Consider the following 25,400-nt stretch of genomic DNA (forward strand, 5'->3'; position numbering starts at 1 on the left):
AATAGTCTTATATTAAAAATGTTTATGTACAACAGTAATACTTTCCTGGCCTTCTAATCATAATTCCCTGGTGGTTTTTTTACCAGTTTTACTAGGCTTGATATTCAGTTGAAATCCACAAGCATTAAGGAAATCAAATCTTACTTCCGTAATTCCTTGTCTTCTACCTCGCTTTGGCTCAGAGCTAGTAAAGAAATAATCAGGTAATACATCAACTTCATTTTCCTTCATCAATTCTTCAAATTCTTGAATATGTTTATCCAAACTCGCCCTCTTAAGCTTGTCAATTTTAGTAAAAATAATACTATATGGTATTCCATGGGCTCCAAGTAATCCAAATATTACCTCATAGTCGTTCCCAGTGAATCCATGCTCAGCATTAATCAAAACATAAACCTTCATTAGTTCTTTTCTATTGACAAGATATTTGGTTATTTCTGTTCCCTGTTTCTTTGTGCCCATGACCCCATATCCTGGAGTATCAATGAGCCTAAACCGGCCACCGATATTGAAGCAATTTATTGATTTGGTAAACCCAGCTCGCTTGGAAGCGTAAGCATGTTCTTCGTTCTCGCTTTTGGAAATAGCAGTGCAAATGGAGTTTAAAAGAGTCGATTTTCCAACATTACATCTACCCACAAGTGCAATTTCTGGTAATGATTTTATAAGAGATGAATCTAGATGTAACTTGCGTTTATGATGTACCTTGTAATGCTCATTTTTAAGGCGATCAAGTTCCTCGGTCGCGCTGATTTCTTCAACTGGATCTTCCAGCTGGTGTTTCTTTCTTGGAGTTGTGGAAAGCTCATCAAAATTGGTATCAGTTGAAACCTGAAAGTCTTGATCTTTATTATCGGATTGTAAAAATTGTTGCTCTGTACGAAGTTTTTCGTTAGGTATGTCTTCAAAGTTCTCAACTGACCAAAGAAGCTGGACTTTAGAAGTATTGAAGAAATTATTAGTTCCTGATATTTGTATTTGAGTCGTAGGTAGAATTTGAAAGTCTGTCTTGAATTTTTCATATAATATATTAGCAGTAGTTTGCTTATCAAATGTTTTTGAGCCTATTATCTTTGCTTTCTTAGTTATTTTATGGGTGATAACAGGAGTTTTCGCTTTCTGGGCGAGTAGCTTCTCTTTCAATGAGTTAATGGATAAAACTTTAGCATTTGGAGGGGGGTTACTAATTGAGATATTTCGCTGATGATTGAATCGCCTCAAAGAGATGTTTCTCGTAAAAATTGAAGAAGTCAGTCTATAGTAAATCATTTATCCTCTTTAACTCGCTTTTGAAATTTATTTTATTAGAACAATAGTGATGCGAAGTAAGATTTGGTTCATATATCTGAGCTCAAAAATACTAATTAAATTTTTACCTCAGTTTCCCGTTACTAACCTATTTACCGCTCATAACCCTTCAAGCGCTGGTGAGCACCAGTGTCACTACCATGCTTTTGGTATTATATTGCGCTAATAAAATAATATTAAAAAGAGGTAAAAAGAACTCTATTAATTGCTAGAACACCCCGATAGTCTTGCAGCTCATTTACTGGCTTGTTGGTGCGTAGCAGTGTAATACTACTGTCATTAAATCACAACATCCTCTAAAAAGCTCAGGCAAATATACCCAAATACGCCTAAACGGTGGGAAAGGTGAATTCTACAAACAAAAAAAACGATAGCAATAACTATTTGAGGATAATATTAAAAAATGAATTCAGCTAAGAACAGAGGTTTTCGACCTCGGTGAGGATTGAACTCACGATCTTGCGATTAACAGTCGCACGCCTTAACCAACTTGGCCACGAAGTCAATAATAAGGTTAATAGTTGAAGACACCGACCTCGGTGAGGATCGAACTCACGATCTTGCGATTAACAGTCGCACGCCTTAACCAGCTTGGCCACGAAGTCTTGTTGTTTTCATGCAGATTAAAACTGATCCAAATCTCTCAAAAATATACTGTTACCCGGCCTTATACATTGGTTTATTTGGTTTATTTGGTTTATTTGGTTTATTTGGTTTATTTGGTTTACTTGATTATTTTGACTTATTTGAATTATTTGGTCTATTTGATTATTTGAATTATTTTTTTACTTGGATTCAATTATTCTATTGATTTTCATTATTTTTATTTTTATTATTTTTATTTTTATTATCCCCCAGAATTCTGATGGTCACTACATTGAAAATACTTAGTATTTGAGATATAGTGCCAAAACCCCTCAACAAAGACCTCCATCTCAGTTCATGAAGCTCCTAGTGATGGGTAATTCACTAGTGACTTCATCTCATATTTTTACATTGCACCTTTTTTCCTTAATAACTTGATTGTTGAGTTTTTTACCGGAGATGTGATTAATTCTTAAAGCAAGGAGAGTGAGGTTGTGAAAAAGTTATAGTATTTTACTTACCTATTAGAAAGACCGGCATAAAATGCCCGGCTTGCATGTTATTTAGAACCTCTCGACTCGTTAATATACAATTCATTCACTCATTCATTCATTTTCTTCGATTAAATATCAATCTGTAGAAAATATGAAGCAGATAATCACCTTGTATCTTTTGTTTCTCGCGGATCGTTTTTATTCAAGTTCTAACCTAAACCTGTTATTATTGTTACATTTAACTACATTTTGTTATCTACCTAATATTTTACCCTTTGTTATCCTTATTAGTTCTTATCGTCTGCTACTGCATGTAAGCACGCTGCTCTAATTCTATTAGGGTTCAACAATCTGCCATGTGTTACGTTTCTTCCCATTGCTCTTTCGGACCACCATATGCCATGCCATTAGCTTCTATTCAAAACTTACTATCAGTTATGCATCACCTTAACGTCTTTATTTATGAATATTAATTAAACAACGTTTTATCCAGAAAACCTTAGTCTTGTCATACTTTATTGCATGATATTGGTTCTATTTTTGTTTTACACTTCATTACTTTTACGACTTACGGGGCTCACACTATTTTTACTTCATCCTACTATGTAAAGGATTCATTCATCCCATTTATTTATCTTTAAAATTTTTTACTATAAATTAATTCAATTTTGATAATAATAACAGCAACACTATCTTACTCAATTGCACCCTTTTAATAACAAATAATTGGGCCGTCTGAGCTATACTTAGCGGCACGTGAGAAGGATCAAAACAAAAAGCGGATGTATCTTAGTTTTGACTTGAGCTGTATATGTATGTTTCCCCATCGTCTAACTTTTGCACTCGTCGCTGTATGAAATGTCGTACTTGAGAAGATTGACAACTCTTGGTTGATTGAAAGATTCCTGAAATTAATCCTTTCCTCTTAATTCTCCCAATAATGATGCAAGCACAATGAATACTAGCATGAATGTTTCTCTGAACGTGCCGGTCAATGTGAAGATCCTTAATTATGCCAAACAGCTCAGTCCCAACAACATTGTTGACTTACCTGTCACTGAGCTTGTGGATTCTCAGCTTGCTCTGGTAATTGATAGTTACCGAAGAAACGATTTCATTGGCGTGTTTAGTCCAATGGTGATAAATTTCTTGACAAAAAAACTTAACAGTATCTTTAATCCGGACCAGGATTTGGATTCACATCAGGCACAAGGCCCTTACGGAACTTTGGGTAAGGTCGTAGCCATAAATTACGAGAACGGAACCCAGATTAGCAGTGTCAGGATTCAAACTTTTGGGAATATTAGCGAAGTCGATTCAATGAATGCTATTTCAGCTACAGTAATCCCCGGTAATTTTCCACAACATCAAATGATGAATCAAACCCAGGGCCCACCAAATTACACACAATTAGCAGCACCTCCAGTAAGCAATGCTATCACTCCTTACCAACCACAAGACGCTGATGAATTAGAATCCGAATCCGACTATGAATCCGAATCCGAATTCGACTCTGACCAGGAAGAAGGGCTCAAGAAGGCTCATCTTTACTCTACTAAGACCCTTAAAAATCCAGATGTTCGGCATTTATTAGAGATGCCTGATGAACCAAAGAGCCACATAAATGCTTTTGAAAGAAACAGAATTATCCGCGAAATAGCTGGTGTCTCACCCAAGAGAAGGGTCAAAAAATTATTGAAGAGTGCTAAACGCCAAGAATACGTTCAACTCGAACAATCTTTTAATAATATGTCATTAGCAGAAGTTAAAGATGGATTGTACAATGAGATCACCAAATCATCCTTGTTTCTCAAGGATAAGACAAAGCCAAAGCTTTTAAAATACGATAATGATGTTAAAAAGTCACACTTATCATCTATTGGCAATAATAAAGGTCATAATTACCCGTCAGCAGCAGCGGTTTCCCGTCATCCCAAACTTCAACTCCCTTATTTTGGGCTGAATGCTCAAAAATACTTACTGGGGCCTACATCTGCTCAATATTCAACAGCTTCTGCTCTTGCTCCTCAAAGATCTGCTAAGTTACATAAATCAAAACCAAAACGTCCAACCATCACTTGCCTTTTGATTCCGGTTAGCGAACCTGTGTTTCCAACGCTTTCAATTCCTGATCTTCGAATAATAAACCCAATTCAGAAGAAAGCTATTATTCAAATGGCAGATAATGACCAACTAATTGGTCTCTTTTATATCAAAGATTCTCGTTTCAAATCTTTTGATATTATCACTTCTCCAACTGATATTCATGAATTTGGGGTTTTAGCTCGTATCAGTAGCTATTCGAGCTATACTGATGAAGAAACTGGATTGAAACCATTACTTGTGTCATTGATTACTACTAGTAGTGCTAAGATAGAGTCTATTGTTCCCCCAAAGAAAACACTAAATCAAACATTGGATAAGGAAGAGAATAATACTTTAAGAGGTCAGAAAGAGCAGATGAAAGATTTTCAAACCACCCAGCTTCAGGATATGGTATGTCTTGGAAATGTGGTTATGTATTCTTCGAAGTTTAGTAAACGCGAAAAAGAAGATATAGTTGATACTACGAGGAAGATTATCAAAAAGGTTTCTAAGCTATATTATGTATCTTTAAAGAACACTAAATGGGCTGTTCCTGAATTCTCAGATAAATATTTGGAGATACTTGAGAGGAATCATCATAATATGCATGCGGTTTATGAAGGTGATCCTAAGAATTTTGATTTTTATAAAGTTGAAAATGATTCCGTGGAGATGATTAACATCAAACTTAATGTTGTGATAGAGATCATCAAACATTATTATCTTTTGAAATTTGGCAAACAAGCCGCGGATGACAGTCTGATCAAACTCAAATATTATCTCGAAGTTTTACAAAATGTTGCAGAAAATTTGAAACTCCATTCTAAGACGAGTGATGTGTTGAATATATTGGAAATGGAACTTGCTAATACTTCCTCCAAGTTAATAGCTCCTGGAAGTAAACCAAATGTCAAAAGAATTTCTGCCCCATCCGATATTTCACGTCGTCCTGGTACCGCCCGAGGTTTTGATTTGATTAGTGACACTGATTCTATGGACTCTGAATCATCTTCTATCCAGTCACCAGTTGTTGAGACTCCTGGTGCTATCAAAAGTCCTCATGAGGGCTATCATATTAACCTTGATCGTCATGGATCAACTGCTGGAATCACATACATTAAAGATCTACTGAATGAAAAAGAGCACTCAGAAATGGCTCCAGGTGCCACAAAATTATCACCAGAAGACAGTAGCGGCACAAATGATACCTTACTATCGTCATTTAGTGAACAAAAAGTCCTGCAAGGAGAAGAAGGTCCTATTGGAAAGGACAAAATTAATAATTCTACGTTGAATTCTGACGGACCAACGAATAGAAAGCCTGATGTTAGCCCTATTAAGTCTGGGGAGCTGATCAACTATAATAGTCCCCCATTTCAACCAGCGGATCTAGTAAATTCAGGTGATGATGGCAATATCACTCATGGCAAAAGTAACACCTACTATATCACCAACAATTATTACTACTCTAATCCAAGGCATGTCAGCGATGGGCTCTCTGCAAGTGAAGAAATGCTTACCTCCATAAAGAATGATTCCACAGTAACTCCCCACAGACCCGGCGGTCAAAGTTCTGTTTTGACTTCTACACCAACTGCGAAAGTGAGTTAACCATCTAATATTGAGTACAGTCTCTATAATATGGGTGTATAATATAGGTGAGAGACAAACGCAAAAGTTTGATTTAGAAAAAAAAAAAAAGAAATACTTGTAAGCACCAAATCAAATAAAAATCCCCCATAAATTCAACGATATCTGTAACACCATACACCTGATCACGACTGAATAATTTCCATTAGAACAACGAGTAAATAATGTATTTTTATATATTCAAACAGCAATGCAGCTTTGTTTTGTTTACACCTAAACTTACCCCACCCCTCCAAGGCTGCTCTCATGGAATATTTAGTTTGCGCAAACCGCAATCAAATAATCTTGCTCGGTTTCTCTTTTTCATTTCACCAAATTGATCATTTATTCTAACCAAAGATAATTTTAAACTATGTCAAAAAATATTTTTATTCTCGGCGCAAGTGGTTTTATTGGCGGTGAAATACTTTACCAATTACTCCAAGAATTTCCTGAATTCTCAATTTCTTGTCTCTTGAGATCCGAGGAAAAAGCGAAAAAGCTTCAAACTGCTACCGGCAACAGGATCTCAGTCGTCTTGGGAGACCTCAAATCAGCTAATGTTTTAGAACAAAAGTTCCAGGAGGCTGATATTGTCATCACTGCCGCTGATGTTGATGATGAAGAAAGCATTGAAGTTCTTGCCAAAGTTGCAAAAGTCAAAACTAAACCATTCTATATTATTCACACTTCGGGTACCTGTGTCCTCAATGACGGTCTTGGTCCGGACACAGTTAAGAAATTCAGTGGTGTGCCTTACAATGATTTGACCGATAACGAAAAGCTTAATCAATTGCCGGATGAGCAACCGCATCGTCGAGTTGAGAAACTCGTTTTGAGTATTGAGAAATCCAACCCCAAGTATGTCAAGACAGCAATCATTTGTGCTTCAACAGTCTATGGGTTCAATCATGGTTGGTTCCATAGAATCTCGTGCCAGGTTCCATGGTTGATCAAATATTCTTTAGCTAACGATCAAGCATTCTCTGTTTACAATGGTAATTACATTTGGTCTCATGTACATGTGCGCGATTTGGGAAAATTATTCATTTTAGTGTTGATCAAAATGCTTGAAGATGATAAGGAATTACCAACAGGTACAAAGGGTTACTTTTTTGCTGAAAATGGTTATCATTACTGGAAAGATGTTTCCAAGGCTGTTGAGAGAACTTTACTTGATCGAAACAAGATCTCTCAAGAGGGTGTAGCGGAATTGGAGCCAAGCCAAGTGGAAAAACTTTGTAGTGTCCATTTTGCTCCATATATGTGGGGTACCAATTGCTTCTCGAAAGCTGATTTGTCACGAAAGATTGGCTGGAAAGCTGATTTCTCTGACGTGACATTCTGGGAAGACATAATCCAGCAGGCTGATTATCACTTGGATGGAACTATTGCTTCCTATTAAGCTCATAGCTGTATAAGTTGTTCAGATGTACCAAGTTCTAATATGTATTTCAAAACCATCAATCCAAAAAGAAAAAAAAGAAATAAAAAAAAAATACTTTCTTCCTTTTCTTGTTATTTAGCGTTTGTGATTATGATAACTCCTTATAGGAATGTATATATTTTGTGCTTTGTATTACTTGTATTCGAAGTCTAGGAGGTCTTTTAACCCTAAAATTCAGCATTAAATTGTAGCTCAGTACTCACTTCGCTGGAATTAGGCACGCTTATATCTGGCGGTGACTTCTCAATGAGTTGATCCATGTTTTCATTCACCCATCCATCGGTATGGTACCCACGCTGATCATTTAGTACTACATCATTCAACACTTCCAGCTTCAAGTACTTTTTGACACAATTTAAGCAACAAAACTCTTTCAATACTGGCACAAGTTTGATATCACATATATCATAGTATTCTAGGATTGAGCCAATAGCACTACTCTGCGTCGTCAAGGAAGTCTTTTCGTCATCATCGTATACTAATATGTGATGACATGAGTAGCAACGTTTTTCATTGACAAGCCCCTTCAAAGTTGATTCAAGCATATGCTTATGTCTCTTGCTTAAAGCCTTATACCAGTTTTTGATCTCAGTCATTGATAAATAATAGTTTTCAAATTTTTTCAAACAAAATGTTGAAAGTTTTGGGAGTTTAATGATGCTGGAGTTTTCTTCTAGTGAACAAAGAAATTGCGAGAAATCTGAAATTGATGTACTTAAACCCATTCCCCTTATAGAGTTTGGATTAAGCTTTAATTCTCCAATAAACTTTTTCACTGCGATCTTGGAATTTCCAAACCCAGGAGATCTTTTTAAAGTAAGATCAGAGCCATAAATTACCTTTAATACCTTATTCAGTTGGACATACTCAGAGAATTCCAATAACTTCGGATTAGGTCTAACACTAAGAGTTTGAAGGTTTTCCAACTGGATAATTTCACTAGGCAACCACAGTATTTTGTTCCCACTAATTTGCAAATATTTTAGGCTTGATCCTAAGTCACGAACTTTCCCTGGAATATTACGAATCTTGTTATTTCTTAAACTTAAGACACTCAAATTCCTCAAATCAAATAGTCTGGGATTGATTTCTTGGAGCACGTTGTTTGAAAGGTACACTTCAAGCAATGGCTGGTAGATTTCTGAAGACAAAGGATTAACACATATCAACTTATTAAGGTCTTCAATTTCATCTGGTATAAATTGCAATTCGAGTTTTTCAAGTTGCACAACTGGTGTGGCATCATCAATAGCAGCGTTAATTGTATTTTTGGCAAACCTGAGATTACCTTGTTCGGTTGTAGAGTTCGTTCTAGTAAAAGATCTTGATTTCAATCTATTAAGCGAACCACTTCTTGCATTAACAGACTCAAATTTACTGGTGTTTGCATCAGGATCTTGGGCGGTTCTCACTTTAAAATGAGTAAATGAATTGGATTTTAATTTTGATTTATTCCTGACTTTTTTGACAGCTATTGAATCTTTTAGATCACCCCTTCTTTTCTTTTCATTAACATCGCTATCTGGAGGTGTTAGATCACTATTCCAATAAAACTTATCTTCCTCAGTTTTCATATCATCTGAACTACTACCTCTTTGACAGAATGATGATTCAAATGATGAGGTAACTCGGCCGAATGGGTCAAGTTTGAAGCTTGGCTCATGATTATCTTCTCGAACTGCCAATCTACTATTTTTAGAACGCTCAGGAGTTCTCCAAAATGGAGTTTTCGAAATCAAACTTAATGAACGACTCGTTAGTGATGATCTTCGCTTGAAAATCGGAGTCTTGTCAAGATCCTCGATGGTGGTGTCAGCGTTATTATTCAGCCCAACGTCCAACGTTTCCTCCATTTCCTGGTTTTCAGATATAAGTGTATCATCTTCGTCAAAAGGGTTATTTAGTTGAGACATCCCATTGTTTTCGTTTCTGATATAATCATCAAGAAAATTCTCTGATCCACTTTCATCTTCGTCATTATCATCTTCAATAATTTCATGATTCAATTCAAATTCACTGGTCGGATTATCTGTAGTATCATTGATATTATATCCAACATCACTACTGTCCTGAAATACATCATTGCTGTCGATGTACCCAATATTTGGCCCGGCGGTTAATAGTAGATCAGAATGATACTCGTCATTCATTCCTTGGACGTCAGACTTATTGTTTTTCCTTCTTTGAAGCAATGTCTTTGAAAGAGTATTTGCATTATAACTAGGGAAATCATTGTTAAAAGACGCTATCTTTGTCCTATTTATTGAACTGATTAGAGGCTCATCAATCACGCTATTGGTCTCTGAAGATTGGAATGATGGAATCCCCAAGGGGTCGGATGAGTTCAAGTTGGAACTAACGTGATATATTTTCAGTTTCTTTCTGTTGTAGAATAGATAATCTTGTCTTTGTGGCAATCCAAATTGTGGATTGGATGTTAGAACTCTTGTGATATTGCTATTATGTGGATAATGAGTTGCGCCTCCAGTTCCCAAAGCTGTGTCTTTTCTCTTCTTTTGGGGATTGGCTCGAGCAGGCAGCAGCTCCGCACTATTAGGAGGCCTCTTCTTTGTGGATTTTGGGGAAAGAAATTCCCTTTGGGAAGGTGATGACATCTTTGAGATGAATCCAGCCTGTGCTATTCAAGCGTCTTCTTAGGAAAGGGGATGAATGCGAATAGAGCCACCACTATTGCTGCTGCCGCGCGCTTTATTTTTTGTTATTAATATTGGGACGCGTAATGGGGTGTAACACCTTATAATTTGTATAATTGTATATTTACACCCTTACATATATGTAAGTATACCCACCCATAAAACTGGTATATATTTATGATAAGCACCTCTTTGATGATAAAATTGATCGGATCATTGCTCCGGAAAAAGAAAAGCAAACCACTAAAAAAAAAAAAAAAAAGAAAAGAAAGAGCTGGACAATACGTTGGAGGTATGTGTGAATTAGGATGCGAAATATGAGTAGAGTTTGTATTTGTTACAAGAATGTGGCCGTCGCAAATACATAATTAATGTTGTGTGGTGGCAGTAATATGCTAATACGCAACAATGCTCAACATCTAGACAATGCAAATTTTAATTGGCTTGACAAAATTCTTCAATTAACAGCGCGGTTTAATCGATGCCAGAGAATATTATCAATGATGGACACTATGAAGCATTGATATATTCTAGAAAAAAACACGTCTTCTTTCTATTTACTGAAAAATTATTCAAACATTTACAAAAATATTGCTCTTGGAATAACGAATCAATCACTTCTATTATTCCATTTTAGTGGCCTGTCAATTGTTTTTGTAGATCTATAAAAATGATTGATAAAAGAATGTTATGAATAACAATATTATCTACCACTGAATAATTTCCTAGCTTCGAAGGAATGCAATCATTTGGGATACTTCGGAAATTCGGTAACTTTGGCCCATCATAGACCACAATAGTTAATTAAAAGTAATTCATAATTTGTATTTGTATGCCAGCGAATCGAGTTCATGCATGTTGAGGCAATATCGGCAAGATCAAAATGATTACACCAATCAAACGGATCCAGTTTATATCCAAAGATAACCACGTCAAAATTTGCCGGGAACCCAAAAAAAATAGCAAATTAAGGAAGTAGTAAGAGGCACTATTTGCTGTCATTATTGATTATCATCGGGAAGGGCCCGATATACCCAAAGTTTGTCCCACGTTACAACAACCTGGAGTTGCAGGATGGCCTCTCCGAGCGTGGCGCCGTCGGGATTTGCTGACCTGCTGGGTGCCAACAGCCAATGAGAGCGCGCGCCGTGGGTGGGACTAACCGGAGTGTCATGCCTTTTCCGTGGTGATCGATGGACTTTACATAAATATTTTCAGTTTTGACCTTTTCGATTTTTTTTGACCTGAAAAGTTTTTGGAGTGACTAAAGATAATCCATCCTTTCTCCTCAATCAATTTCATATTCAATAATGTTCAACAGAGTCGCCCGTCGTGCTTTCTCCTCTACCGCTGCTTCTAACTACAAGGTCGCCGTCCTCGGTGCTGCTGGTGGTATTGGTCAACCATTGTCCTTGCTCATGAAGCTCAACAACAAGGTCACTGACTTGGCTCTTTATGATCTCCGTGGTGCCCCAGGTGTTGCTGCTGATGTCTCCCATGTTCCAACCAACTCCACCGTCAAGGGTTACGGTCCAGAAGAAGAAGGTTTGAAGCAAGCCTTGTCTGGTGCTGATGTTGTCATCATCCCAGCTGGTGTCCCAAGAAAGCCAGGTATGTCCAGAGATGACTTGTTCAACACCAACGCCTCTATTGTTAGAGACTTGGCTTCCGCTGCTGGTGATTACTGTCCAAAGGCTGCCCTCTGTATCATTTCTAACCCAGTCAACTCTACTGTCCCAATTGTTGCTGAAACTTTGGCTAAGAAGGGTGCCTACGACCCAAAGAAGTTGTTCGGTGTGACTACTTTGGATATCCTCAGAGCTTCTAGATTCATCTCTGAAGTTGCTAATACCAACCCAACCCAAGAAAAGGTTTCTGTTGTCGGTGGTCACTCTGGTGTTACCATTGTCCCATTGATCTCTCAAACCACCCACAAGGGTTTGCCAAAGGACAAATTGGATGCTTTGATTAACAGAATTCAATTTGGTGGTGACGAAGTTGTCAAGGCCAAGAATGGTGCTGGTTCTGCTACCTTGTCCATGGCTCAAGCTGGTGCTAGATTTGCCGGTTCCGTTCTTAACGGTTTGGCTGGCGAAGCTGATGTTGTCGAAAACTCATATGTCGAAAACCCAGTCTTTGCCAAGGAAGGTGTTAAATTCTTCTCTACCCCAATTACTTTGGGCCCAGAAGGTGTTAAGGAATACCACGCAATTGGTGAAACTTCTGACTTGGAAGACCAATTGATTGCCACTGCCAAGGAAACCTTGAAGAAGAACATTGAAAAGGGTGTTAATTTCGTTGAACAAACTTCCAAATAAGTAGTTTAACCACCTCCAATGAATCTTTTTTAGTTTAAAACTATACGTGCTAATTGAGTTTATGAATTTTAAGATGATTTAAAGATAATATTCAATATACTGTAAGTGTTGAAAATTGAGGTCAGTATCGTTCAAAGTAATAACAAAATTGCAAAAGACCCAGTGTAATGGTATTACACCTAATGATGCTTGCTTGGCTATGCATAATAACACAGAAAAACGGGTAATGCAAGTTCTCGAATTTTTTTTTTTCCACAGAGAGTAAATATACCAAAACTTGAAGATTGCACCAAATGAACTGGAAGAAGTTCCTGCGATACCCTTTCATTAGCAGTTCTGTTATTTCAAATCCATTCGCAACACAAATAAGAAATGGCTGCTCTTAATCCACAGTCATTGGATATGTCCAATGCTATTGTTGCTCAAGATGAAATGGGTAGACCATTCATTATTGTCCGTGATCAAGGTAAAAAACAACGAAGCCATGGTATTGAGGCCACAAAATCTCATATTATTGCCGCCAGATCCGTTGCTTCCATCATAAAGACCTCTCTTGGGCCTCGTGGGCTTGACAAAATTCTTGTTTCTCCAGATGGAGATATTACTATTACCAACGATGGGGCCACTATTCTTTCACAAATGCAAATCGATAACCAAATTGCCAAATTATTGGTGGAATTATCTAAATCCCAAGATGATGAAATTGGGGATGGTACCACTGGTGTAGTTGTGTTGGCCAGTGCCTTACTTGACCAAGCTTTGGAATTGATTGATAAGGGGATCCATCCAATTAAGGTTGCACACGGGTTTGATGAAGCTTGTAAAGTGGCAATCGCCCAACTTGACAAAATTGCAGATGAGGTGAAAATTCCATCCAGCTTTGTTAAATCCAGTAATGCTACTACTAGCAATGCTGATTTCAATGGTGATGTGGAAGATGGTGAAGAATTGTTCAAGGCGTCAAAGACTTCTTTAGGCTCTAAAATTGTTAGTAAATTTCACAACCAATTTGCCCAAATGGCAGTTGATGCAGTGTTATCAGTGGCTGATTTGGAAAGAAAAGATGTTGATTTTGAATTGATCAAAGTTGAAGGTAAAGTTGGTGGATCTCTTGATGACTCTAAATTGATCCGTGGTGTTATAATTGATAAAGAATTTTCTCATCCTCAGATGCCAAAGCAGGTTGAAGACGCTAAAATAGCTATCTTAACTTGTCCATTTGAACCTCCAAAGCCAAAGACAAAACACAAGCTTGAAATTAGTGATGTTGAAGAATTCAAGGTATTACAAAAATACGAACAAGATAAATTTATCGAAATGATTGAACACTTGAAAGAATCTGGGGCTAACATGGTTATTTGTCAATGGGGATTTGACGACGAAGCTAATCACTTATTGCTTCAAAATGATTTGCCTGCAGTGCGTTGGGTTGGTGGTCCGGAAATCGAATTGATCGCCATTGCTACCAATGGTCGTATTGTTCCTCGTTTTGAAGACTTGGCCAGTTCTAAGTTGGGTCATGCAGGTCTTGTCCGTGAAATTGAATTTGGAACTACTAAAGACAAAATGCTTGTAATTGAAAAGTGTGATAACGTCAAGGCTGCTACCATCTTCATAAGAGGTTCAAACAAGATGATTGTTGATGAATCTATTCGTGCTGTTCATGATGCCATTTGTGTTGTGAGAAACCTCATCAAGGACAACCGTGTCATTTACGGTGGTGGTGCTGCAGAAATTGCCATGTCGATTGCTGTTCAGGAAGAAAGTGATAAGCGTAAAGGTATTGACCAATATGCGTTCAAGGCATTTGCTGATGCCTTAGACGCCATTCCAATGACCCTTGCTGAAAACTCTGGGTTGAACAGTATTGAAGCTCTTACAGAATTGAAGAGTCGCCACATTAAAGAACAAAATACTCATTTGGGTGTTGATTGTTTGGGTAAAGGCAGTAACGACATGAAGGAATTGTTTGTGATTGATCCATTGATTAGTAAGAAGCAGCAGGTTTTGTTGGCTACTCAGTTGAGTAGAATGATCTTGAAGATTAATGATGTTATTATAAGCGGCAAGGACTCATACTAATGCATTGTATATTTATATATCTATATCTATATCTATGTTATACCTTTGCTCTTTGTACTTGTCTTTTAATTTTGTTTGGGGGATTTTTCCCAAGCTTAGATTGAATATATGAATGCATATTTTTATGAATCAATATGGTAATACTTAACGAATATAGATTTTGCTATCTCTCGAGATGAATAAAAAAAGGAAGAAAAAATAGAATGATGGTCTATTTATCAAAGTGCCAGAACTTTTGCATTCTATTGCTCCTCAATTTTATTTTAGGCGATGCAGCATCGATATTACAATACTGTGATAGTAAAGAAGATGAATGATTTAAAGAGACGAAGCTGAGGGCAAAAAAGTAGAATAAGAGAATTGAAATTAAAAGATTTTTTTTTTAAAAAAAGCTAAAAGAATTGAAATTAAGGCATATAAGAAATTTCCAATAGCACCAGCGCCAACCAGAAGCTTCATTAAGAGGTGCTAGGAACCCCATTAGTCACAGGATCAGAGCTATAGCTACCATAACAAGAATAGTCAAACATTGCTTCATCGTGTAACGATTCCAAGTAACTCACAAAAGTGTTAAATTCACACCAACCGTCAGCTCTTTCTGCACACAGAGAAATTGATCTTTGATCTAACGGTAAAGTTCTGTCGTTTAATAAAGCATGCACATATTTGATAGTTTGTCCTTGTTGGCTTTCTGCAGATCTATCGCTTGGAACTGGTTCGTCACATTCAATGACTTCAAACACCAAATGTCCGGCGAATGGTACAATATCAGAGACTCTCCAATTATCGTTATCAGATTGGATTGTTCCTTGTTTCTTATCGACTTGATAATTGACTTTGAAAATGTCCAAATCTAACGCTGTTAAGATGTTAACAATAACGGTATCATGGGAGAAATCCAAATAAAGGTTTTGGTCAACAGGGAAGTACGAGGAATCAGAATCGAAGGTCAAATTTTGAGATGTCAATTTTGATGTATTAAATGGTTTACCAGTTAATCTACTGGCGAACTCATCAATCCAACCGATACCTCTAGCCTTAGAAGTTGGATTACCATAACCATTTTCATAGTAATACTTGTAGGCTTTCAACACCTCCCAATTTTGCCAGTCTTCTTGAGTGAACAAATTGCAGAATTTGGAGTATCCCAAAGTATTGGTTTCAAAGGTACATAATCTTTGCATGGAAAAAACCTCTTTGTTACTCAATTGTGCGCCACTGACAAGGTTGTTAAGATTCTTTTTAGTAGAATGCAAATAGGTATGCTCGAAACTGCTTGAGATATCATCTGCTTCAGAAATAGTTTTAGCAGGACAAATTGAGTCTGGGTACAACGTGCTGTTGAAGCCAGTTTGTTGAATTTGAACTTCCAAGTCAGCAAAATTTTGCCAATTCAAACCAAAGAACCCATTCAAGAAATATTCAGCAGACAGAGTGACTCTTTCTAAAGATGTAGCCCTGGCAACAACCTTTTTGTAATCTGGGTTGCTGGTGTAGTTGAGAAGAGCCCCGTATCTGAAAAACATGTTGACACCTTGATCAAATAACTGCTGATTACCATAGGTGCCAAGTTCAGCGAGACCATTATTCAAACTCCAGGTGTTCAAAAATTCTAAGTCGCCGGAAGCTGTGAATCCTGGGTTAGCTTTAATCCAGGCTGGTAATTTGGATTCACTGGTATCATATCTTGAGCCATGTCTTGATAATGAGTGAGCCTGAACGATTCTACATTGATTTGGTAAAGCATAGTCGTAGACATTATCCCAAGGCAGACTTGGGACGTGGTAAGGGGAATAAGTCCCCATCAACTCGAAGATGTTCTTGTCCCCTGCACTAGAGTCGGAGCCTTGGATATTTGTCTCCAAAGGTTGAGGCATAGTATAACTAGAGGTTGGAGTACCGGTAACAGCAGCAGCGTCATCGGTTTGAGCAAGGAAAGGAGCAGAACCAGTGGTAAAAGTACCCAAATAGCCAATAGAAGTAGGGAACTCATCGTCTCTTTTGATGAGAATTGGCTGGGAAGAAGCCACCAAAGCTAGAAGTGCATAAGATAAAAGGTTCGAGACTGTCATAGCGCCAAGAAAAGAATTTTGTCGTGTGAGAACAAGTATCCAGAAATTATACCTGCTTGGCAATTGAGAATCCTCATTGCTTATATATCTTTCCAATTTGTCGGAGGCATGTTCAAAGGCGCATAGCGCAGCCGTGTTGAGCTAATGCACATTTCCTGAAGGCCTTGTGGGAGCTCCTTGAAATTGACAGGCGCACTATCGGGCACCAGCATGCCAGTATTGCGTTAATTAATGCTGGGTAAACTCCCAGAGAAGAAATCTACTCTGAAATATCCGGCTCTGGAATGAAACTAAATACTGCCGCATGATGCTTTTAGGTCGTCATTACACTCAACTCATCCTAACACCAGGAAAACCAATAAACACCCGAACATACACACAAAAACGAGCCAAAAAAGATTCATAAGCACGTGATTGTTGATGAAAGAGTTTTGACTCATTTGGGATTCTTTCAGCTTATCTGAATTTGTTTCTGAATAGTCCTTAAAATTTCATTGCCAGAGACTAGAACCATAATAAATCGTGCCATGTTTTCAAATATTGGTCGTGGACCACAGGTGAAGAAAGCAGTTTCCACTGTGAATCATTCAGCAAAAGTTTTCGCTTCAAAAAGATTCAATTCAACGTCACCTCATGCCCCAACCCCAAAGTTTCCCCAGTTGAAGGAGAGCGACAAGTTTCCTGATGGGACCCCTGATTACGTGAAGCTTATCCTTACTTCTAAAGTTTATGACTTTATGGACGAAACTCCTCTTACACATGCAGTTTCATTGAGTTCTAAACTAAACACCAATGTGTATTTGAAGCGTGAAGATATGACCCCAGTTTTTTCTTTCAAGCTTAGAGGTGCATCTAACATGATTGGGAACTTGTCAGACGAGCAAAAGAAAAAAGGTATCGTTGCTTGCTCTGCCGGGAATCATGCTCAAGGTGTTGCCTATAGCGCCAACAAACTCGGAATCGAATCCACTATCGTTATGCCTTTGGCGACCCCAGAAATCAAGTTCAAAAACGTCAGACGGTTGGGATCAAATGTGGTATTGTATGGTGACGACTTTGACGCTGCTAAATCTGAATGTAAGAGGTTAGAATTACAGGAAGGTTACACTAATATCCCACCATTTGATCATCCATATGTTATTGCTGGTCAAGGAACTATTGCCATGGAATTATTACGTCAAATCAGCGGTAGTAAGATAAACGCTGTGTTCTGTGCCATCGGTGGTGGTGGATTAATTGCCGGTGTTGCTGCATACTTGAAAAGAATTGCCCCACATATCAAAGTTATTGGTGTCGAGACTTATGATGCTCCTGCCATGCATGGATCTTTGAAAAATGGTGAAATAAAGACTTTAGATAAAGTTGGTTCTTTCGCCGATGGTACTGCTGTTAAAGTTGTTGGGACTGAAACTTTCAGAGTTTGCTCCAAGTATGTTGACGAAACAGTTCTTGTCAATACCGATGAAATTAGTGCTGCTATTAAGGACGTCTTTGAGGACACCAGGGCTATTGTCGAGCCAAGTGGTGCTATGACAGTTGCCGGTATTAAAAAGTATATTAGTGCTCATTCAGAAATAGACCATTCAAAGAACTCATATATTTCCGTGCTTTCTGGTGCCAACATGAACTTTGATAGATTGAGATTTGTGGCGGAAAGAGCAGTTCTTGGTGAAGGTAGAGAAGTATTTATGCTCGTGGCTATCCCAGATGTTCCAGGATCATTCCTTAAATTACAAAATGTCATTCATCCAAGATCGGTGACTGAATTTTCTTACAGATACTCGCTTAAGATTTCTCAAGGCGGGGAAGTTAAGACCAACAATGCATACATTTACACTTCATTCAGAGTCAACAGCCGCGAACTAGAAGTTGAAGAAGTTATCAATAAATTGTCTGCTTTAGGTTTCGAAGCCGTTGACATCAGTGACAACGAAATTGCAAAGAACCACGGTAGATACCTTGTGGGAGGTAATGCTGATTTACCTAACGAAAGACTTCTTAGTTTCACATTCCCAGAAAAGCCTGGTGCTTTGACCACTTTCTTGACCCATATGAAGAACCAATGGAACTTGACTTTGTTCCATTACAGAAACCATGGCCAAGATGTTGGTAAAGTGTTGGTAGGCCTCGATGTTCCTCCACAAGACGAAGAGAAATTGGAGAAATTCTTGGAAGATTTGAAGTATGATTATCAAAATGTCACCGATAATTATGTCTTGCAAAAATTTCTCAAGTGATTGCGATTAATAGTTGTAATATATGGTAAGTCTTTCTTTTATTGCTCAATAATACATTATTGTTTTGTATGTATATATGTATGTATGTGCGTGTGGCTATCTGCCTGCGAGTTGACAGGTCACTGGGTTACCCGTTCTCAAACCAATGGGTGAAAGAGTTACGGTGTTCATAAAAGAAAAAAATAGTTGGTGATGGAAATTTCATCAAGGGTTGTTGGTGAATCTTCTTCCTTATTGCTTTGATTCGTTCATAATTAACAAAGAACTTCTTCCTTCCAGTTGTCCTACACATACCATTTCTAATCCGATATTTTTCTGGGAAAGCTAATTGATCCGTTTCTTCCACGTTTTACTCAAATCATCACCCTTGATACTTGGGATTAATCACAAATTCATACAAACACAATGAGCGATTTCAGAGTTCTTGATCTTGTGAAGCCTTTCACACCATATGTTCCAGAAGTCACACCGCCACTTAGAAAAGTGCCCTTCAAGCAAAGAATCATGTGGACCGGTGTTACTTTGTTGATTTTCTTAGTGATGAGTGAAATTCCATTATACGGTATTGTTTCTTCAGACTCTTCAGACCCTCTTTTCTGGCTTCGTATGATGTTGGCTTCTAACAGAGGTACATTGATGGAATTGGGTATCTCTCCTATTGTTTCTTCTTCGATGGTTTTCCAATTGTTGCAAGGTACTCAATTGATTTCTGTCAACATGGAAGATAAAGCCGAACGTGAAAACTACCAAACTGCTCAAAAATTGTTCGCCATTATGTTATCTATTGGTCAAGCCACTGTTTACGTTTTGACTGGTATGTACGGTATTCCTTCTGAATTAGGATGGGGTGTTTGCATTTTGTTAGTTTTGCAATTGGTGTTTGCCGCCTTCTTGGTCATCTTGTTGGATGAGTTGTTGCAAAAGGGTTATGGTTTAGGCTCTGGTATTTCTTTGTTCACTGCTACCAACGTTTGTGAACAAATTTTCTGGAAAGCTTTTGCCCCAACCACCATTAACTCAGGAAGAGGTGACGAATTTGAAGGTGCTTTAGTTTCTGCTATTCACTTGTTGTTCACCAAGAGAGACAAGAAGAGAGCTTTGATCCATGCTTTCTACAGACAAGAATTGCCAAACTTGTTCCAATGTTTGTCTACTTTGATTGTCTTCTTTGCCGTTGTCTACTTGCAAGGTTTCAGATTGGAGATTCCAATCAAGTCTACCAGAACCAGAGGTCCATACAGAGCTTATCCAATCAAATTGTTTTACACTTCCAACACCCCAATCATGTTGCAGTCTGCTTTGACTTCTAACGTTTTCATTATCTCCCAAATGTTATTCAACAAATTCCCAAATAACATTGCTGTCAAATTATTGGGTTCTTGGGAAGCTAGACCTGGCTCTGCCCAACTTTTTGCTTCTGGGGGTTTGGCTTATTATATCCAACCACCATTCTCTGTCAGCGAAGCCATGTTGGATCCTATCAAGACCGTCATTTATGTTAGTTTTGTTTTGACCTCTTGTGCTGTTTTCTCTAAGACCTGGATTGAAATTTCCGGCACTTCTCCTAGAGACGTTGCCAAACAATTTAAAGAACAAGGGTTAGTTATTGCCGGCAGAAGAGAAACTTCTGTTTATAAGGAATTGAAGAAGATCATTCCTACTGCCGCTGCCTTTGGTGGTGCCACCATTGGTGCTTTATCCGTTGTCAGTGACTTGTTGGGAACCTTAGGATCTGGTACTTCTATCCTTTTGGCTGTCACCACTATTTATGGATACTACGAATTAGCTGCTAAGGAAGGTGGTTTCTTCACTAACTTGCCAACTGGTTTAGGTGAAATCTAAGGAACTTTTTGAAAATCCAATTAACTGTTAGTTGTGCTTAATTATAACGTTTAGAAATAAAGAAAAAAAAAATAAAAAATAATAAAATAATGTTGAAGGCCTTTTCATTTTAAATAAGGTGAGAGAATAGGCACTTCAAAGTGTAAAATATGTAATACTTTTCAATTCTCTTCATTTCATTTCTTTTTTTCATCAAATCAATATTAAATACATAACGATTATAATTCAGAGATGATTCACAATCATGTCAATTTTCAAAATAAAACACAAGTGGAAATAATAAAGATCAAAAAAATACATTCATAACTCAATATGGAAATAAAAACTATAATACACATGTTTGCCTCCTAAGCACTCTTCATCTTGATATCTTCTTCGTATTTGTACTCATCTTCCAACTCTAAATCTTTGCCTGTGAAACAGTACTTTTCTGGAGGTAATCTAACACCAAAGCTGGGTATACAATTGGGTAAAGGTTTCTTATTTTTTTCGCTGGCTAACTCAAACAATAACTCTCTACTTTGAGAATTACGAAACTGATAGTCCAGTCTGGCGGCACTGGCTAACTTGACATCCTCAACCGAAATTGCCTTGTTAGATGATCCAATGTTCCCAGCATTCGTCACATTACTGGAAGCCATATTCCCATGATCACTGTAAATAACGGCATCCTTGAGAATCCCTGTTGTGTATCTATAAGCAAAGTCCATAAGTTGAAGTGGAACATGGTCTTCATATGAGTCGATGGAGTTAGCGGCAAACAAAAGATGAAGCAACTTCACATCACGAGGGACGTTGTCTTGATTTGGTTGATAATCACCAGACTCTGAGGCAGCATTTTCATTCCCTTGCAGCGTCATGGTGTATATATGTTTTTATTAAAGAATCTAACAGAGCCCACACTATAGATTTTTGTTTTTTTTCTACTGGATTTTATTTTTTAGGTGAGTAAATTGATTGCCCCTAGAGAGGGTGGTCACCCGCTCATGCGTGGGTGTCAACATTTATTATAATATCATCATACTTTAGCTCTATTAGTGAATAAAAGATGTAGGATTGAACAAAAATCATAGAATAGATATTAATAAATATATAGTACGCTCAGGTTATTTTTTTTTTTTTAGGTCCTCCATGAATTGATTTCTGGGCCATGTTGTTCTTCCCATTGCTGCTCCCAAAACTGAAGGAAAACTGAAGGAAACCTAGAAAATAAATCACCACAGTATATAAATACTAGATCCCAGTATCATTTTTTTCCCAATGATTCTTACTATAATTTAATTTGTATTTATCACTACAATTGCGGCTAAATAAAACCATGTTCCATAGAAATAGAAGTAGATCAAGATACATCCACCCTGAACGCAGAAACTATCAAGATGACATTGGGTACATTCAAGACATCACTGAACCTTTTCAACAAATCACTCTTAGGAAGATAGGAAAAGTCAAAGAACCAAAATTATCACCCGAGGACCCGATCATTAAGGGTGATGGATTAAATCGAAGCGATCTTGCACTTGATAATGTATTATCTGTGAAACAACACGAGCAATGTGAAAATAATACTGAAGCACTCAAGAGAAAGTGTGAAATGATATCGACTGATTTCAAAGACTTCCACCAGAACTCCTGAAATATTTATTATGATATGCCTGTTCTTCAAAAGCCTCAGGCTAATGATGTTGAACCCATGACTGGGCCCGCTACCTGTACAACGAGTGGTGATGATGATGATGAATTTTCTGATTTTGAAAGCGTAGAAACAGAAGAATACTATAGGTTGAAACAATATGAAAATGGTGTGTCTCAGATGATTGATGATATGCTTCACTTGTTGAACGGGATTCCCCAGCGGCCGCAGAATTCTCCTGCTTTGGATAGCTTAATTGACCGTTTTCTCTGCTGCAAAGTTATTGATGATGAAAGAGATTTTCGGTTCCTGAATCAAACAAATAAAAAGTTTCATCAAAGAAACAACAGATTTAGGAGAAGTGTGTATCTTAATGGGCTTGATTTCGACTATGAGTATTATTCTTCTATTCGTATTTCCTAAATTTGCATCACAAATAGCTAGTAATGTCTGGCTACTCTATACCTAGCTTAAAACATCACTTCATTTCGTAAGGGTCTACAAAATGTGCATAATATTTTTGTTAGCAACAGTTTTGCCTTGAATAACTCCTTAGCTAGTAGTATAAATAAAGAGAATTATGCTATTTATTATTTTCAGGCTTACTTGTAAAACTGAGTCGTTTTAATATCTCTATAGGAGCTCCTTCCTCTCCTAACCTCTTTGCAAATTGTTAAAATCATTCCAATGGCTCATGCAACACTATTTTCTTTCTGCTGCACTTTTTTATATACTCTGCAAAACTATTAAAAAACGCATAATAAGTACAAATCGAAAAATAACGATTAACAACATTCATTGATTATCAAATGCATATATATACATCAACATATCCAAGATCAATCACCTACACGACATTTGACTAACCAATTAAAGTATTGACTGCCCATTCAACACTCAAGGTTCTCAAATCAGTATATGTCTGCCCGACACCGACAAATAAAATTGGAATACCGGTAGAGTAAACCATATTCACCATAGTACCAATCAAGTCACCAACAGTGTCACATTTACTGATAATGAAGAAATCAATTTTTCTACCAGTGCCATCAAAGCTTTTGTTGAAATTGCGAGCCTGCAACACTGAATCAGTACCAACAAGGGCTTCAGCAACCATGATAATCTTATCTGGTTGGGCAGCCAAGGCAAAATCTTTAAGAGGAGCCATAAGTTTAGAGTCAGCATGACTACGACCAGCGGTATCCATAAGAACAATGTCAAAACCGTTATCTTTTGCATATTGGATGGATTTTTTAGCGATCACAGCAACTTTGGAATTATTACCATAACCTTGTTCAAAAACCTTGAGCTTCGAATTTAATGTTGACGAGCTATCAATAAGTTTGTTCAAATGACGTTCATGAACCTTAAGCTGCTCAACAGCACCAGAACGGAAAGTATCACACGCAGCAATAAGAACACTGAATTTATTATTTAGAAGCCAATAGGCAAGTTTTGAAAGATTAGTAGACTTTCCGACCCCATTAACCCCTACAACACTAATAACGTAAGGATTATTAGGATGTTTTGATTTCTTGGTATAGATCTCTTTGAGTAAATCAATAGAGGTGTTAGGAGTCAAGATTTTTGTCAATTCGCTAGCCAATGTGCCACGGATTTCTGTTTCTGCTGAAGTGAAATTCTTGAGCTTTTTACCAACAAGACGCGGCTTGAGTGAGCCCACAAGTTTCTCCGAAATTTCTGCACTAACATTTTTCTTAATAAGACTATCTCTAATAGCGTTGGATGGTTTGACTAAAGTTTCTTCCGTGATGGTTTGACCAAGCCCAATATACTTCTTTAAGAATGCAAATGAGCCGCTGGAAGCTTCTGTTGATTTTTGTTTAGATTTAGTCGAAAGAATATCATCGATTTCTTGAGAAATATCATTCATAATGAACCCATCTTTTGTACTATGACCATAATTCTTACCAACAAGCTTCGAAACGTCTTCTTCTGATACTGCATCATTGTTTGATTCGGTGAAATCCAATGTCTCATAGTTAGCATCTTCATCCATTTCACCATTTTCAGTCCATTTTCTGCCTTTTTTGTTATTCTTCGATTTGTAATTAGGTGAAGGTTTTTTAGCCGCCTTTAGTTTCCCAATTTTTTTCTCCTCTTTTTCAAGTTCTTCTTCTTCGCTTTCACTTGATTCCCCGTCACTTGAGTCGTGAACATTGATATCATCGGTTTCAACTTTAGTGGTGAGTTGGTCAACATACACCCCAAATTTTTTTTCCTTAATTTCGTTTTTAATTTCGAGCCAATTTAGACCTTTGAGATATTCTGCAGTATCACCATCAAGTATCAAACTGGTGAACAAATCTTTCAAATGAGTAAGAAGTCTGTTAAGTTTACCAATTTGCCCTGTGGTAGCTGCTAAACTGGAATATACAACCCCCACAAACACTTCATCCTGACCAGCTATATTAATGTATTTTAATACATCATTATTCTTCGAATATGTTTTAATATCAGAAAACGATTCATCCGTCGAGGTATCGAGAAGACTCGGGTTGAAATTGATGAAAATGTCGGTGATCATCAGATTGACCAAGTTAAGGGCACGATGGAATGCCCCACCCGGAGAGTGCTTGAAAAGCACCACACCCGAGCCTGTAAAAATTATGACATTGTTAAATAACAGCATTATGCTTAGGATATTCTATACAAACTCTTAAAATGTGATGAGCTGACTTTGCCAGATAGATCAACGATAGAAATACTTTTCTCCTCGCCGCGTTTGGTACCCGGCCCAGACACGCTTTATCATGCATAATATACATGTTCATAATTGTAGTCGCGCTATAAAATAAATATCTTATCATTTTTATTGCTGTTGTAGAACATATATTTCAAGAGCAATCTAAAATTATCCTGCTATAGTATCTTATTTGATGATTTAGTAAATGGTCTATTCATCACCCCCACCCCCAAACTTTCAACCCAATTAGTGTTCTCAAATGGCATCAATATATCTGATCTATCAACACAGGAATCTTATTTTGCAA

At 37.4% G+C, this 25,400-nt stretch overlaps 13 protein-coding genes across 13 annotated transcripts; 8 read left to right on the forward strand and 5 right to left on the reverse strand. All coding sequences in view use genetic code 12, as the record gives it.

Annotated features, from left to right (window-relative positions):
• Positions 1 to 57: 57 nt before the first annotated feature.
• MRX8 (translation initiation/elongation factor MRX8) lies at positions 58 to 1,269 on the reverse strand (the record flags this gene model as incomplete). Its single annotated transcript, XM_064998300.1, has 1 exon — positions 58 to 1,269. One exon carries the CDS (start codon positions 1,267 to 1,269, stop codon positions 58 to 60), a length of 1,212 nt encoding a protein of 403 aa, XP_064854372.1.
• Positions 1,270 to 3,341: 2,072 nt separating this feature from the next.
• On the forward strand, positions 3,342 to 6,083 carry DASC09_047020 (uncharacterized protein; the record flags this gene model as incomplete). Its single annotated transcript, XM_064998301.1, has 1 exon — positions 3,342 to 6,083. One exon carries the CDS (start codon positions 3,342 to 3,344, stop codon positions 6,081 to 6,083), a length of 2,742 nt encoding a protein of 913 aa, XP_064854373.1.
• Positions 6,084 to 6,474: 391 nt separating this feature from the next.
• Positions 6,475 to 7,506, forward strand: DASC09_047030 (uncharacterized protein; the record flags this gene model as incomplete). The annotated part of the gene is made up of 1 exon (XM_064998302.1): positions 6,475 to 7,506. The coding sequence occupies one exon, from the start codon at positions 6,475 to 6,477 to the stop codon at positions 7,504 to 7,506; it is 1,032 nt and encodes a 343-aa protein (XP_064854374.1).
• Positions 7,507 to 7,715: 209 nt separating this feature from the next.
• Positions 7,716 to 10,163, reverse strand: DASC09_047040 (leucine-rich repeat domain-containing protein; the record flags this gene model as incomplete). Its single annotated transcript, XM_064998303.1, has 1 exon — positions 7,716 to 10,163. One exon carries the CDS (start codon positions 10,161 to 10,163, stop codon positions 7,716 to 7,718), a length of 2,448 nt encoding a protein of 815 aa, XP_064854375.1.
• A 1,349-nt stretch (positions 10,164 to 11,512) lies between these two features.
• MDH1 (malate dehydrogenase MDH1) lies at positions 11,513 to 12,520 on the forward strand (the record flags this gene model as incomplete). Its single annotated transcript, XM_064998304.1, has 1 exon — positions 11,513 to 12,520. The coding sequence occupies one exon, from the start codon at positions 11,513 to 11,515 to the stop codon at positions 12,518 to 12,520; it is 1,008 nt and encodes a 335-aa protein (XP_064854376.1).
• A 372-nt stretch (positions 12,521 to 12,892) lies between these two features.
• CCT5 (chaperonin-containing T-complex subunit CCT5) lies at positions 12,893 to 14,602 on the forward strand (the record flags this gene model as incomplete). Its single annotated transcript, XM_064998305.1, has 1 exon — positions 12,893 to 14,602. One exon carries the CDS (start codon positions 12,893 to 12,895, stop codon positions 14,600 to 14,602), a length of 1,710 nt encoding a protein of 569 aa, XP_064854377.1.
• Positions 14,603 to 15,060: 458 nt separating this feature from the next.
• On the reverse strand, positions 15,061 to 16,674 carry DASC09_047070 (histidine phosphatase family protein; the record flags this gene model as incomplete). Its single annotated transcript, XM_064998306.1, has 1 exon — positions 15,061 to 16,674. One exon carries the CDS (start codon positions 16,672 to 16,674, stop codon positions 15,061 to 15,063), a length of 1,614 nt encoding a protein of 537 aa, XP_064854378.1.
• A 527-nt stretch (positions 16,675 to 17,201) lies between these two features.
• On the forward strand, positions 17,202 to 18,911 carry ILV1 (threonine ammonia-lyase ILV1; the record flags this gene model as incomplete). The annotated part of the gene is made up of 1 exon (XM_064998307.1): positions 17,202 to 18,911. The coding sequence occupies one exon, from the start codon at positions 17,202 to 17,204 to the stop codon at positions 18,909 to 18,911; it is 1,710 nt and encodes a 569-aa protein (XP_064854379.1).
• Positions 18,912 to 19,316: 405 nt separating this feature from the next.
• Positions 19,317 to 20,753, forward strand: SEC61 (translocon subunit SEC61; the record flags this gene model as incomplete). Its single annotated transcript, XM_064998308.1, has 1 exon — positions 19,317 to 20,753. One exon carries the CDS (start codon positions 19,317 to 19,319, stop codon positions 20,751 to 20,753), a length of 1,437 nt encoding a protein of 478 aa, XP_064854380.1.
• A 347-nt stretch (positions 20,754 to 21,100) lies between these two features.
• Positions 21,101 to 21,613, reverse strand: TAF9 (chromatin modification protein; the record flags this gene model as incomplete). The annotated part of the gene is made up of 1 exon (XM_064998309.1): positions 21,101 to 21,613. The coding sequence occupies one exon, from the start codon at positions 21,611 to 21,613 to the stop codon at positions 21,101 to 21,103; it is 513 nt and encodes a 170-aa protein (XP_064854381.1).
• Positions 21,614 to 22,071: 458 nt separating this feature from the next.
• DASC09_047110 (uncharacterized protein) lies at positions 22,072 to 22,389 on the forward strand (the record flags this gene model as incomplete). The annotated part of the gene is made up of 1 exon (XM_064998310.1): positions 22,072 to 22,389. The coding sequence occupies one exon, from the start codon at positions 22,072 to 22,074 to the stop codon at positions 22,387 to 22,389; it is 318 nt and encodes a 105-aa protein (XP_064854382.1).
• A 15-nt stretch (positions 22,390 to 22,404) lies between these two features.
• DASC09_047120 (uncharacterized protein) lies at positions 22,405 to 22,809 on the forward strand (the record flags this gene model as incomplete). Its single annotated transcript, XM_064998311.1, has 1 exon — positions 22,405 to 22,809. The coding sequence occupies one exon, from the start codon at positions 22,405 to 22,407 to the stop codon at positions 22,807 to 22,809; it is 405 nt and encodes a 134-aa protein (XP_064854383.1).
• A 439-nt stretch (positions 22,810 to 23,248) lies between these two features.
• SRP101 (Signal recognition particle receptor subunit alpha) lies at positions 23,249 to 25,039 on the reverse strand (the record flags this gene model as incomplete). Its single annotated transcript, XM_064998312.1, has 1 exon — positions 23,249 to 25,039. The coding sequence occupies one exon, from the start codon at positions 25,037 to 25,039 to the stop codon at positions 23,249 to 23,251; it is 1,791 nt and encodes a 596-aa protein (XP_064854384.1).
• Between the last annotated feature and the right edge of the window lie 361 nt (positions 25,040 to 25,400).

The sequence above is a fragment of the Saccharomycopsis crataegensis genome, assembly GCF_037102585.1.
Source record: "Saccharomycopsis crataegensis DNA, jcf7180000000084, whole genome shotgun sequence".
Lineage (NCBI taxonomy): Eukaryota > Fungi > Ascomycota > Saccharomycetes > Ascoideales > Saccharomycopsidaceae > Saccharomycopsis > Saccharomycopsis crataegensis.